The sequence below is a fragment of the Staurois parvus genome, unplaced genomic scaffold, assembly GCF_062004578.1.
Source record: "Staurois parvus isolate SC_StPar_1 unplaced genomic scaffold, SC_StPar_1.0 ptg000855l, whole genome shotgun sequence".
NCBI classification, from domain to species: Eukaryota; Metazoa; Chordata; class Amphibia; order Anura; family Ranidae; genus Staurois; species Staurois parvus.
Genome location: NW_028318651.1, coordinates 287,501 through 302,190, shown reverse-complemented (window position 1 = coordinate 302,190; position 14,690 = coordinate 287,501). Strand labels below are relative to the sequence as shown.

The 14,690-nt window shown below is 46.6% G+C and overlaps 1 protein-coding gene across 1 annotated transcript in view; it reads left to right on the top strand.

The window, feature by feature from the left end:
* LOC149443507 (solute carrier family 15 member 2-like) overlaps positions 1-14,690 on the top strand; it is a 57,907-nt gene that overhangs the window by 29,390 nt on the left and 13,827 nt on the right. The window contains exons 11-17 of the mRNA XM_089655605.1: positions 126-170; positions 2,089-2,121; positions 5,524-5,612; positions 5,702-5,783; positions 10,503-10,637; positions 12,773-12,925; positions 14,609-14,655. Coding sequence (XP_089511731.1) covers positions 126-170; positions 2,089-2,121; positions 5,524-5,612; positions 5,702-5,783; positions 10,503-10,637; positions 12,773-12,925; positions 14,609-14,655 — 584 coding nt within the window. The remainder of the gene's footprint in view (positions 1-125; positions 171-2,088; positions 2,122-5,523; positions 5,613-5,701; positions 5,784-10,502; positions 10,638-12,772; positions 12,926-14,608; positions 14,656-14,690) is intronic.

Sequence of the window (14,690 nt, the reverse complement as noted above, 5' to 3'; positions counted from 1 at the left end):
GGACATCTAGGGTCCAGGTTCCTGTCAGTTTATTGAACAGATCAGGTTGTCCCTTAGATGTAGTTATAGACACCCTGAGAGCAGTCCACACATTCACACAGCAAATGATATCTGTTACCTTTCAGGGATCACGATGGACCCTTCAGGCTACAAGAATGAACGCCGATTTCGTAAGTGAAGATTTATTTTCATAGTTCAGTCAGCTGTCAGGCTTGTGACACCTGTGTATACATTCATTGCTAAACTGCAATTTCCACCCTTGTCCATCCATCATTTTCTCCCTTGTCATCCCATTGTCTCCATCCTTGTCCACCTGCCATTTCCACCCTTGTCCTCCTCTCATTTCCACCCTACATTTCCACCCTTGTCCTCCCTACATTTCCACCCTTGTCCTCCCGTCATTTCCACCCTTGTCCTCCCGTCATTTCCACCCTTGTCCTCCCTACATTTCCACCCTTGTCCTCCCTACATTTCCACCCTTGTCCTCCCTACATTTCCACCCTTATACTCCCTACATTTCCACCCTTGTCCTCCCATCATTTCCACCCTTGTCCTCCCTACATTTCCACCCTTGTCCTCCCTACATTTCCACCCTTGTCCTCCCTACATTTCCACCCTTGTACTCCCTACATTTCCGCCCTTGTCCTCCCTACATTTCCGCCCTTGTCCTCCCTACATTTCCACCCTTGTCCTCCCGCCATTTCCACCCTTGTCCTCCCGCCATTTCCACCCTTGTCCTCCCGCCATTTCCACCCTTGTCCTCCCGCCATTTCCACCCTTGTCCTCCCGCCACTGCCACTCTTTTCCTCCCGCCACTTCCACTCTTTTCCTCCTGTCATTTACACCCTTTTCCATGTTTCTTTCAATCTTTGTCCTCCCATAATTTTCACCCTTGTCCACCCATCATTTCCTCCCTTTTCGATTCGCCATTTCCATGCTTGTCCTTCTGTCATTTCCACAAACCTGCCATCTCCACTACTGTCCTCCTGTTATTTCCACCCTTGTCCTCTCACATTTTCCACCCTTCATTTTCACCCTTGGCCTACCACCATTTTCGCCCTTGTACTCCCGTAATTTTCATCCTTGGTCTCCTATTATTTCCACTCTTGTCCTCCTGTTGTCTCCATCCTTGCCCACCTGCTATTTCCACCCTTGTCCACCCCCCATTTCCATCCTCATCCTCCCCTCATTTCCACCCTCATCATCCCCTCATTTCCACCCTCGTCATCCCCTCATTTCCACCCTTGTCCTCCTGTCATTGCCATCCTTTTCCATCTGTCATTTTAACCTTTTCCTCCCATAATTACCACCCTTGGCCTCCCGCCATTTCCACCCTTGTACTTCTGCCGCTTCCACTCTTGTCCTTCTGTCATTTCCACCCTTTTCCATCTTTCATTTCAATCTTTGTCCTCCCATAATTTTCACCCTTGTCCACCCATCATTTCCATCCTTTTCGATCTGCCATTACCACTCTTGTCCTTCCATCATTTCCACAAACTTTCCATCTCCGCTACTGTCCACCTGTCATTTCCATCCTTGTCCTCCTGTTACATCCACCCTTGTCCTCCCATTATTTCCACCCTTGTCCTCTCACATTTTCCACCCTTCATTTTCACCCTTGTCTTCCCGTCATTTCCACCCTTGGCTTACTACCATTTCCACCCTTGTACTCCCATAATTTTCACCCTTCTTCTCCTGTTATTTCCACCCTTGTCCTCCTGTTGTCTCCATCCTTGTCCACCTGCTAATTCCACCTTTGTCCTCCCCTAATTTCCACCCTTGTCCACCTGTCATTGCCACCCTTGTGCACCCAGCATATCCACCTTTGTTCTCCTGTCATTTACACCCTTGTCCACCCGCCATTTCCACCCATTGGTCTTCTGTCATTTCCTCCCTTGCTCTCCTGCCATTTCCACCTTTGTCCACCCATCATTTTCACCCTTCCACCCTTGTCTGGCAATTCTGTGGATGGAAATGTTTGGAAATCCCTATGTATAGATTACAGAAGATAATGTAACATTTAAAAATTGTACCCCCCCCCCCCCCCCCCATGTGTGAGCATTGATTAATTATTAATTCTATTTACAGAAAGCATTTGTCATTCAGCCCGACCAGATGCAGGTATGGAACGGTCAGCATACTTTTACGATTTTGTTACTTACCTGACAGTCAGAGATTATAAGTATCATAAATCAATGAAAACGCCAAACAAAAATCCTTAAGAGTTTGAGATGTTCAATTCAACAGGTAACAGCAGAGGAGAGCTGTCAGGGTTCCGGGTATGACCAGAAATGTGTGGGAACACAGGCGTAGTCAGGGCTGGAGAGGTGGAATGGTCAGGCAGGCCGTATGGGTCTGTAATGCACCGCCTGGCGGTACCTCTAGCAACCCACGGAATAGGATTCCCCAGAGTGCGGAGTCTAAGTCCCAGTCTGCTTGTTCACCAGGGCCCCTGATGGTGGGGATGGACTTGGAGCAGACAGAGACCAGGTCGCGGCCCCTGAGTACACCCACCTGTGGTAGAGGGATCCGCCAGAGGTATATGCTGGAGGACAGCCTGACGTGAAGAGGCGGATGGGTCCGTGCAGGACGGATGGATGGATGGCTGAGCAGAAGCGTGGTCAGACAGGCTGGGTTGGTAACGGTGGGGACAGCGTGGTACAAGGCAGCAGGCACAGAATAGTCGGGTCAGTAACAGGAGATCGGGATCCAATGAGGGTATACAAAGAAAAGTCAGACAGGCCAGGGATCAGGGCAGGAGAAGTCAGCAGAGGTCAGGATCAAAGCAGGGTCAGCAACAAATCAGATAGGCAGATATGCAGGAACTAAGGATACCAGATACAGGGGCTCATGGGAAACAAACACCAAGGCACTGATTGCAGGCCTGGTCCTGCTTAAATAGACCTCCTGCAATCAGCCTCAGGTGATGGCTTGATTGCAGCAGTGAGACCCTGGCTGCTGAGCACCCTCTGGTAGGAGCTGGTACTGCAGCCCACAGAGCAAGTGAGCCACAGCACCACCAGTGGTGAGTCCATTCCTGACAAGAGCCTACGCATTTCAAGGGCCACAACCCCCCTTCATCAAGACTGAGTGAAATGACAGATTGTCATCTGCGGTGAAATAAGAAAAGATCTGTGATGGATCACTTTTGAGAGGCGTTTGGCAGACGGCGAGCGGGTGTTCTGTCACCTCCTCACCACCTGATTTAACCCAATAAATGGGGCACTACCAGCCACCGCGCTGCACCAAGGCCCATAGACCTGCATTAGTCACATTCAGCTATGGCAATGCCCACTGAAAGCAACATTCTCTTTCATTTTGGCCGTGGCCGAGAAGCACAGCCTATGTATGGCTGTGTTCAGGGGGGCTATCGAGAGGTGGAAAAACAGCAGCTCAACCGCTTTATTTTACTGACCCCTCTGGTGCACCTGTTTTTAATGCACCTTTAGTTTTAATGAGGGTTTTGGATGTAGTGCACAGGCATTCAGGTCACGGCAGGCGATTCACCTGAAATGCCCTGTAAGTTGTGTTTTTGTGTTACGGGGCTAAAGTGGGAAGCGATTACTTTTGATGCTTTGCAATGGCACCATAAATGCACCGGAAATGCTATAGGCACGTATACGGGGCATCGATGGCGCACTCAATGTAAGAGAAGGGAGGTGGATCTAAGAGTTGACACCTGACGAACTCTGTAGGCGGCACTCATTTTTGCTTGCTGCAAAGTGGCCTTGAAAGGTGCTCAGGAAAGGAACCTACTGCTTATTTTCAGCACCCGTTTGAATGAGCCCAAAGTCAAATAAAAAAATTTAAAAAATAGGGAACCTCCATATACAGACCCCTATACTCAAAGTTGATCCAGAAGAAGTGTTCTGCCATGAAAGCACTAAAAGTGTGATCTCTATAACTGTTCCATTTGTGGTGAGATAGCTTAACTTACAGTCTCAGTAATTTTGCAGACAGTGTCTCCATCCAAATGACATCTTGCAGATTGTAGAAAGCTTTAATCCAAAAGCTTGTGCAGATTATAGCAGATGAACATCCAATAGGTAAAAAAACGAAATCATAGTGTGTCTAACGCCAGCAAAATATAGTACATGTGGTGAATGGAGGCTAAAGCATGAAGGAAAAGGGTGAGATGGCTTAACATACAGTCTCAGTAATTTTGCAGACAGTGACTCCATCCAAATGCCATCTTGCAGATTGTAGAAAGCTTTAATCCAAAAGCTTGTGCCGATCATAGCAGATGAACATCCAATAGGTAAAAGAAAAATCATAGTGTGTCTAGCTCCAGCAAAATATAGTATATGTGGTGAATGGAGGCTAAAGCATGAAGGAAAAGGGTGAGATGGCTTAACATACAGTCTCAGTAATTTTGCAGACAGTGACTCCATCCAAATGACATCTTGCAGATTGTAGAAAGCTTTAATCCAAAAGCTTGTGCCGATCATAGCAGATGTACATCCAATAGGTAAAAGTAAAATCATAGTGTGTCTAGCTGCAGCAAAATATAGTACATGTGGTGAACGGAGGCTAAAGCATGAAGGAAAAGGGTGAGCCCAAAATCAAATAAAAAAAGAAATAACTAGGGAACCTCCATATACAGACCCCTACACTCAAAGTTGATCCAGGAGAAGTGTTCTGCCATGAAAGCACTAAAAGTGTGATCTCTATAACTGTTCCATTTGTGGTGAGATGGCTTAACTTACAGTCTCAGTAATTTTGCAGACAGTGACTCTATCCAAATGCCATCTTGCAGATTGTAGAAAGCTTTAACCCAAAAGCTTGTGCAGATCATAGCAGATGAACATTCAATAGGTAAAAGAAAAAATCATAGTGTGTCTAACGCCAGGAAAATATAGTACATGTGGTGAATGGAGGCTAAAGCATGAAGGAGAAGGGTGAGATAGCTTAACTTACCATCTCAGTAATTTTGCAGATAGTGACTCCATCCAAATGCCATCTTGCAGATTGTAGAAAGCGTTAATCCTGACCACCTATCAAGGCCAACTTGAACAAAAATGAGCTGCATGGTCGAGTTGCCAAAAAGAAGCCTTTACTGCGCCAATTCCACAGAAAAGCCCGCAGAAAAGCCCGGTTACAATATTCCTGACAACACCTTGACATGCCTCACCGGGCTTTTTTGTGGCATTGGTGCAGTAAAGGCTTCTTTCTGGCAACTTGACCATGCAGCTCATATTTGTTCATGTTTTGTTGTATTGTGCTCCTTAAAACAACCACACCATCTTTTTCCAGAACAGCCTGTATTTCTGATGTGCTGAAAAAACAAGTCCATTCCATGGAGGTCCCGCCTCCCAACCAACACGATCTGCTACTGACAGCTCGGTGCCAGATACCACAGCGTACCTTCAGGGGTCTAGTGGGGTCCGTGCCTCAATGGGTTATGGTGGGTGGTCATAATGTTATGGCTGATTGGTGTATAGTGGAATCTGAGTTGTTTTATCAGGTTTACATTCTTCCAGCGATGTGTCTTCGTGATGCTGATGGAATATGTTATCTCTTCAGGTCCTGAACCCACTTCTGATCCTCATTCTTATCCCTCTGTTTGATCTGGGGATCTACCCTCTCATCGGGCTTTGCAGGATCAACTTCAAGTGAGTAAAAGTCCGGTCTCCTGACCGCGGCCATGCGCGGTGTATCTATAAGCTGCCCGTTTACCCGTAATTATTCCTCCCCTCCTTAGACCCTTGGCAAAGATGGCCGTCGGCATGCTGCTGGTAGCTCTGGCGTTTGCTGTTGCCGCTGTTGTGGAGATCAAAATTAATGTGAGTCTCGTGTGACCTGCTGGCTTCCTGTTACTACAAGTAATACAATGGAGACTTCTAATGCTTCTATATGTTTGGTCTAGATCAGGGGTCTCTAAACATTTCAAACAAAGGGCCAGTATACGGTCCTTCAGACTTTAGGAGGGCTGGATTAGGGCCAGGGAGGATAGAAAATGTCCTGGCCCCAGCATCAGGGAGAATAAACATGGTCTCAGGGTTGATGGCCAGTTGGAGGAATAGTGCCCCATCATTGGTATCAGTGGGAGGAATAGTGCACCATCATTGGTGTCAGTGGGAGGAATAGTGCCCCATCATTGGTGTCAGTGGGGGGAATAGTGCCCCATCATTGGTGTCAGTGGGAGGAATAGTGCCCCATCATTGGTGTCAGTGGGAGGAATAGTGCCCCATCATTGGTGTCAGTGGAAGCAATAGTGCCCCATCATTGGTGTCAGTGGGGGGAATAGTGCCCCATCATTGGTGTCAGTGGGAGGAATAGTGCCCCATCATTGGTGTCAGTGGGAGGAATAGTGCCCCATCATTGGTGTCAGTATGAGGAATAGTGCCCCATCATTGGTGTCAGTGGAAGCAATAGTGCCCCATCATTGGTGTCAGTGGAAGCAATAGTGCCCCATCATTGGTGTCAGTGGGAGGAATAGTGCCCCATCATTGGTGTCAGTGGGAGGAATAGTGCCCCATCATTGGTGTCAGTGGGAGGAATAGTGCCCCATCATTGGTGTCAGTGGGAGGAATAGTGCCCCATCGTTGGTGTCAGTGGGAGGAATAGTGCCCCATCATTGGTGTCAGTGGGAGGAATAGTGCCCCATCATTGGTATCAGTGGGAGGAATAGTGCCCCATCATTGGTTTCAATGGAAGAAGTGCTGCTCCATTGTTGATCTCAGTGGGAGGAATAGTGCCCCAAGGGCCGGTAAAAGGGCGGCAAAGGGCCATATCCGGCCCTCGTGCTGCAGTTTGGAGACCCCTGGTTTAGAGGGTGGGGACATTTTCTGGACCAGAGTGCAGGTTCGGGTGGGTTGTAACATGCTACTCTGACATCCCTTTCAGCCACCACAGCTCCCATTCCCCTCTGTTTGGCACCCATTTTCATACAATTGAATGGGTCGAGTTCAGTGGCTGTACTGTCCTACAGTTGTGACCAAAATTATTCAACCCCCACTGAAATTGAGTGTTTTGGCCAGTTTGACATTGCTTTTGATCATTCAGTCATCTTGCTTACATTTACATTAAAGAGGCACTTGTAGGTCAGACAAATATAACATAACAGTTATAATGAAATAACCACAAATGTCTTTTCTGTGCTCACAGCATTATCAGTTTTATTCAACCCCCAAGTGACATTCAATCTTAGTACTTAGTACAGCATCCTTTTACAGTTATAACAGCTTTTAAACGTGAAGCATAGCTTGACACAAGTGTCTTGCAGCGATCTACGGGTATCTTCGCCCATTCTTCATGGGCAAAGGCCTCCAGTTCAGTCACATTCTTAGGCTTGCGCACTGCAACTGCTTTCTTTAAGTCCCACCAGAGGTTCTCAATCGGATTTAAGTCTGGTGACTGCGATGGCCACTCCAAAATGTTCCAGCCTTTCCTCTGCAACCATGCTCTAGTGGACTTGGAGGTATGCTTGGGATCATTGTCCTGTTGAAAGGTCCAACGTCTCCCAAGCCTCAGGTGTGTGACGGACTGCATCACGTTTCCATCCAATATCTCCTGGTACTGAAGAGAATTCATGGTACCTTGCACACGCTGAAGCTTCCCTGTACCTGCAGAAGCAAAACAGCCCCAAAGCATGATTGACCCTCCACCATGCTTCACAGTAGGCAAGGTGTTCTTTTCATCATAGGCCTTGTTCTTCCTCCTCCAAACATAGCGTTGATCCATGGGCCCAAACAGTTCTAATTTTGTTTCATCAGTCCACAGAACACTATCCCACAACTTTTGTGGTTTGTCCACATGGCTTTTGGCATACTGCAGTCGACTCTTCTTATTCTTTGGAGACAGCAAGGGGGTACGCCTGGGAGTTCTGGCACGGAGGCCTTCATTACGCAGTGTGCGTCTTATTGTCTGGGCTGAAACTTCTGTACCCACATCTGACAAATCTTTTCTCAGTTCCTCAGCAGTCACACGGGGACTTCTCTCCACTCTACGCTTCAGGTAGCGCACAGCAGTCGAAGTCAGCATCTTCTTTCTGCCACGACCAGGTAGCGTTTCAACAGTGCCCTTTGCCTTGAATTTGCGAATGATGCTTCCTAAGGTGTCTCTTGGTATGTTTAACATCTTTGCAATCTTCTTATAGCCATTGCCCTTCCTGTGAAGAGAAATCACCTCTTCTCTTGTCTTCCTGGACCATTCTCTTGCCTTCACCATGTTTGTAACCACACCAGTAAATGTCTAGAAGGAGCTGAGTATCACAGTCATTTTAAAGCTGCCTAATTGGTGCTTATTATGCTTGATTGCTGCTCGGTGACATCCACAGGTGTTTTCAATACCTGATGGAAAGCACCTGTATGAACCTCTGTTCTTCAGAGTGGTAGTCTTTAAGGGGTTGAATAATTGTGGCAATGAAGAAACCACATAAGAACCATTTACTACTGTATTACATAAACAATTGATGTCATTTTAGTTGCATTTGGGTAGTTACAATGTCCTTGTAGGATTTGATTCTGAATACAATTCCAAATGTACACTATAGTCCCTAAACCCCTTTACAGCATTGGGGGTTGAATAATTTTGGTCACAACTGTAACTAAGCGGGCCCCACTCAGAATTCTGCTTTAGAGACTCCATGTTTAAATATGTTGTACATGTAGGCAGAGCTGGGATAAGGGGTGGGCGGGAGGGGCGGCTGCCCCGGGCACAATGGTTTACTGTAGGGATGATGGCTCCTTCCTTCTGTTATAAGACTGACAGGAGTAGCGACAGCGGCATCACAACTCCTGTCAGCCCTGCACTGGAAGTGATGAGGAGAGAGCCGGGAGGTGATGCAGGCTGTGTTCTCTCTTCCTCGCCTTCTTCCTGTTATGTCCATGATACTTGTTTCTGCATTGGAAGGTGGCTAGAGGGTGGAACCAAGGGACAGTGCTCAGGGGCGGGTAAGGGGCGGAGACAAGGATTTACTCAAGAGGGGGAGTTCCTGCACCTATACTCTGAGGAAAAAAAAGCCCTCGCTACTCTACTCTCTCATGGGAAAAAAATCGAGATAACATTCATAGGGCCAGGATTGACCTTGTGATCTATCCTTATCTCTTAACTGTAGATTGATTGTAGAATAAACAGAGAAATCTGTTAGACTGCCCTCGAACGTGTGTCCCCCCCCTCCCCCATGTACACAGTTTGGGGTATATTTTGGACATATTTTATATAAAAGTATACAGCAGACAGCTTCTGACTTTAACATGCCCGCTAAGCGTGACATTAGAGATCATTTTTGCCACAGGCGTGATGCAAAGCATGGAATGTGAGAATGTGAACACCCCTCTCCACTGCCCAGGGCCGGTGCTAGACCAATTTGGCTCCTAGGCAAGACCAGCTGCTTGCACCCCCCCCCCCCAAGATAAGACTCTACCTATAGTTCGACTCTATCCCTCCCAGCACACATCCTCCTTCCCCTCATATTTTCCACCCTAATCCCCCTCCTAGCACAAATCACCCCCCCCCCCCCATCCCACCTTCTAGAAACACCCCCCCAAATCCTCCCTCCCAACACAAATCCCTCCACAATCCCCCCTCCCAACACCAATCCTCTTCCTTCCATCCTCCCACCTAGGTCAAATTCCGCCAAATCCCTCCTCTAGCTAAACCCCCCCCCCCCCCCCGTTAACCCACTCCTAGCACAAATCTCCCCCAATCATCCCAATTACCCTTCCCAGCACTAAACATATGCAGTTCGTTAATTGATATTTGGACAAATTTTGCATTATTCGGAGATTCGGATGTATCCGAATCCTGACGTACAATAGTCACGAATTTAAACGAATCTGAAAAAAAAAATGCAAATTCAAATTCTAAAGCAAATTTGAAAACCAATTTGAATTTGAAAACAAGGATAGAATAAAAACAGAAAAGAAAGAAATAGAATAGAGGAAATAAAAAACAGAACAGAAAATAAGAGAACAGAACGGAATACAGTAGAAAATAATAGGAGTAAAACAGAACAAAAAAGAATAGAAAATAAAGGAATAGAAAAGAATGGAACCCATTAGACTAGAATAGAAAATATTAGAATAGAGAATCAAAGAATAGAATAGAAAAGATGCTGGTTGCGGTGCCGCGGCCCCATTGGGCCCGATGAGCGAGTTTGACAGGCGGTGCTGCAGCCCCATTGTGCGCAATGAACGAGTTTGACAGCGGTGCCGCGGCCCCATTGGGCCTGATGAGCGAGTTTGACAGGCGGTGCCGCGGCCCCATTGGGCCCCATGAGTGAGTTTGACAGGCGGTGCCGCGGCCCCATTGGGCCCAATGAGCGAGCTTAATAGGCGGTACCGCGGCCCCATTGGTCCCCATGAGCGAGTTTGACAGGCAGTGCCGCGGCCCCATTGGGCCCAATGAGCAAGCTTAACAGGCGCTGCCGCGGTCCCATTGGGCCCCATGAGCGAGTTTGAAGGGCGGTGCCGCGGCCCCATTGGGTTCCGGAATTTTAAAAATTTTAACGCATTAAATAAATAAAATATTTCCAATCCTTTTCTGTTCCGGCATTCCAGGAGACGAATCCGGTCATTCCCAAGGCTGGAGAGAGCACCGTGCAGGTTCTGAACTTCGCAAACCAAGAAGTCGTAGTTCGCGCGGCAAACAATTCTCCGCTCACACGGCCGTCGCTGCTCAGCGAACATTTCCAGGTGAGAGACTGGTAGAGGCAGAGGGTTGGCACCTCTGTCAGGGTTTCATTGTCTTCTCTACTGTTTGGTCCTAGTGACACCGATTTCTCTCATTACTTCCAACTGGTGTCACTGGGAAATGAGCCGCGGGGACACTGAAAGCAATAATAACTTGCCGATGTATAACTGCAAGTTATTATTGCTTTCAGTGTCCCCGCGGCTCAAGCTCCTCTGGTACAGAGATTGATGGGACTGTGGGGGAGGGGACATCAGAGTGTAAGCTCCTCTGGTACAGAGACTAAAATTTATAGTAATTCATCCCCCATATAGTAATTCATCCCCCCTATAGTAATTCATCCCCCATATAGTAATTCATCCCCCATAGTAATTCATCCCCCTATAGTAATTCATCCCCCATATAGTAATTCATCCCCCATAGTAATTCATCCCCCATATAGTAATTCATCCCCCATAGTAATTCATCCCCCATAGTAATTCATCCCCCCTATAGTAATTCATCCCCCATATAGTAATTCTTCCCCCATAGTAATTCATCCCCCCTATAGTAATTCATCCCCCATATAGTAATTCATCCCCCCTATAGTAATTCATCCCCCCTATAGTAATTCATCCCCCATATAGTAATTCATCCCCCATATAGTAATTCATCCCCCATATAGTAATTCATCCCCCATAGTAATTCATCCCCCATATAGTAATTCATCCCCCATATAGTAATTCATCCCCCATATAGTAATTCATCCCCCATATAGTAATTCATCCCCCATAGTAATACATCCCCCATATAGTAATTCATCCCCCATAGTAATTCATCCCCCATATAGTAATTCATCCCCCATATAGTAATTCATCCCCCATATAGTAATTCATCCCTCATATAGTATTTCATCCCCCATATAGTAATTCATCCCCCCTATAGTAATTCATCCCCCATATTAATTCATCCCCCATATAGTAATTCATCCCCCATATAGTAATTCATCCCCCCTATAGTAATTCATCCCCCCTATAGTAATTCATCCCCCATATTAATTCATCCCCCATATAGTAATTCATCCCCCATATAGTAATTCATCCCCCATATAGTAATTCATCCCCCATAGTAATTCATCCCCCATATAGTAATTCATCCCCCATATAGTAATTCATCCCTTATATAGTAGTAGTAAGTAAGTAGCAAGTAGTAAGCCAAGTCCCTCCTGTGTCAATTCACTTACCTTTGCTCCGCGCGTTCCTCTCGCCGTGTTCCCGCGCCGTTCCGGTCTTCAGGGCGGACTGTGAGAGGTGCCTAGCTCCTATCACGTTCGTCACGCTGCCCCGCCTACACACATCCTGACAGCCAATCACTGGCTATCAGGATGTGAGTGGCAGCGAGACTGGCCAATCATTGCATTTGAGCGCGCTGCCCTGGCTGTTTTTTTTTTTTTGGATCACGCTGCAGAGTCCCTGCCGCCCGAGAGGAGGGAGGAGAGCGGGCGCCCGGCACACAAGAGCCGCATTAAAGCGTGTAAAGAGCTGCATGTGGCTCGCGAGCCGCGGCTTGCCGACCACTGGGCTAAGCGATGTTGCGTGACCACCTGCAGCCAATGATGGACAAGCGGGGCATGTCATCACGAATCATATGAGTCGGGTGTGGGTCTTCACCTCCGCCGAACCCGCGAGACTGACTCACCGAACCCCTGGGGTTCGATCGAACCCAGGTTAAGAACCACTGGACTAAAGGGACTGTGGGGGAGGGGACATTAGAGTGTAAGCTCCTCTGGTACAGTGACTGATGGGACTGTGGGGAAGGGGACATTAGATAGTAAGCTCCTCTGGTACAGTGACTGATGTGACTGTGGGGGAGGGGACATTAGAGTGTAAGCTCCTCTGGTACAGAGACTGATGTGACTGTGGGGGAGGGGACATTAGAGTGTAAGCTCCTCTGGTACAGAGACTGATGTGACTGTGGGGGAGGGGACATTAGAGTGTAAGCTCCTCTGGTACAGAGACTGATGTGACTGTGGGGGAGGGGACATTAGAGTGTAAGCTCCTCTGGTACAGAGACTGATGTGACTGTGGGGGAGGGGACATTAGAGTGTCAGCTCCTCTGTTGCAGAAACAGTCAAACTTAATGGTATCTTTTGCTGCCTCAGGATCCCTATTATGTGAAGGTTAATATCAATGGCTCTGCGAAGGCGACAGTGGAAATTCCCGGAGCCAGGAGTCCCTGCACAGCAGACATTCAGGAGGAAGCTGCGTACTCCCTATTGGTGGATACGAGGAACGATACTCTGTATTGTAGAACTGTAAGTTGGGCAGAATTATTCCACAAGTGATATAAGGGTGGTCTGCGATGGGGGGAGGGGATATATTGCACTTGTGGTGTTCATGTTATACATTTTTCTTTTCCTTGTAAATATTTTATTGTAATGTATTATTATTGACAAGCTAACACAATGGGGATGAATTTTTTTTTTTTTTTTCAAACTTTTTTTATTGGAAAAAGTTTTACATAAGAACATGAGATCATCCAAAGGAAACAAACATGACGGTCCACATGGAAACCGGTAACCGTCACTTGGTGGGGTGCAGCCCTCTAAAGATGGCGGAGTCTTGATACTAGCAAAGGAAAACCACAAAAGGGCGCACTCTCCTCGTGCATTACCGCGGTTACAAATGAATTTATTAAAAACGTAACAAATGGATACTTACAGAACAAAATGTAAAAAAACGAACATGAAGCCGAATGGGTCAATGTCAGATGACTGGAGTCCTGTGATGATGCCACTCGGTGGGGAAAACCGAAGCGTTTCGGGAGTTGAACTCCCCTTTTTCAAAGCTAAGATGGTAGAGAATGCCCGTGCCCCATATATAGGGAGAATAACTGACTGAAATCATCACCACACCCCCTCCATGGAAAATATCCCCACCGCTGCTGCATTCTCTACCATCTTAGCTTTGAAAAAGGGAGTTCAAATTCCAAAACGCGTTGGTTTTTTCCACCGGACGCCATCATCGCAGGACTCCAGTCGTCTGACATTGACCCATTTGGCTTCATGTTCGTTTTTTTACATTTGTTCTGTGAGTATCCATTTGTTACGTTTTTACTAAATTCATTTGTAACCACAGTAATGCACGAGGAGAGTGCGCCCTTTTGTGCTTTTTCTTTTGCTCGTAATAAGAACACGAGAGGTAACAGTTGCAATACATAAATATATCAACAAATACACATACAATTTAGTAGTATTACAATATATATATACAGTTGTGCTCAAACGTTTGCCTGAAGGCTTTGTACATCTTTTTATGTCCTTTTCCATCTTTATAAAGTCCCATTACCTTGTTACGCAGGACTTTTGACAGTTCTTTTCTGCTCCCCATGGCTCAGTATCTAGCCTAGTCAGTGCTTCCACGTGAGAGCTAACAAACTCATTGACTATTTATACACTGACACTGATTGTGATGTAGGAAGCCACAAATGTGGGACATTAACCTCTAATTGGCATTGTAACCCGTGTGTGTCACCTTGTGTGTCTGTACCAAAGCTGAACATTCCAGGGGGGCGGAGACTTCTGATCCAGGGGGCGGAGACTTCTGATCTGGGGGCGGAGACTTCTGATCTGGGGGTGGAGACTTCCGATCCGGACCATTTGGGTGATTTCTGTTATTATGATTTAAAAAGGAGCCAAACAACTCTTTGATAATAAATGGCTTCACATGATCACTATCCTTCAATAAAAGAGCATTTTTTGGCAGATCAGTCATATTTTCCATGTCAATGCCAAAATTTCACAATTTCTGCCAGGGGTGTGCAAACTTTTGAGCACAACTGTATCTATCCTTTTTTAAGTAAAACCAATGGTGATATTTTGGGGTAATATGTATCATTCTGTGGACCTGTGCGGTTCCATACAATCCATAAACACTGTAATGTATTTTAGTAGTGAGTAGATACAATGTAACGTTTCTGACTTTTTCTTCTCCTGTAGATCCAAGATGCCAATAAAAAGCCACCCAATGGACTAGCAGGAGTCAGGTAAGTCTTACTATCGTCTCGGCATGTTGTAGATG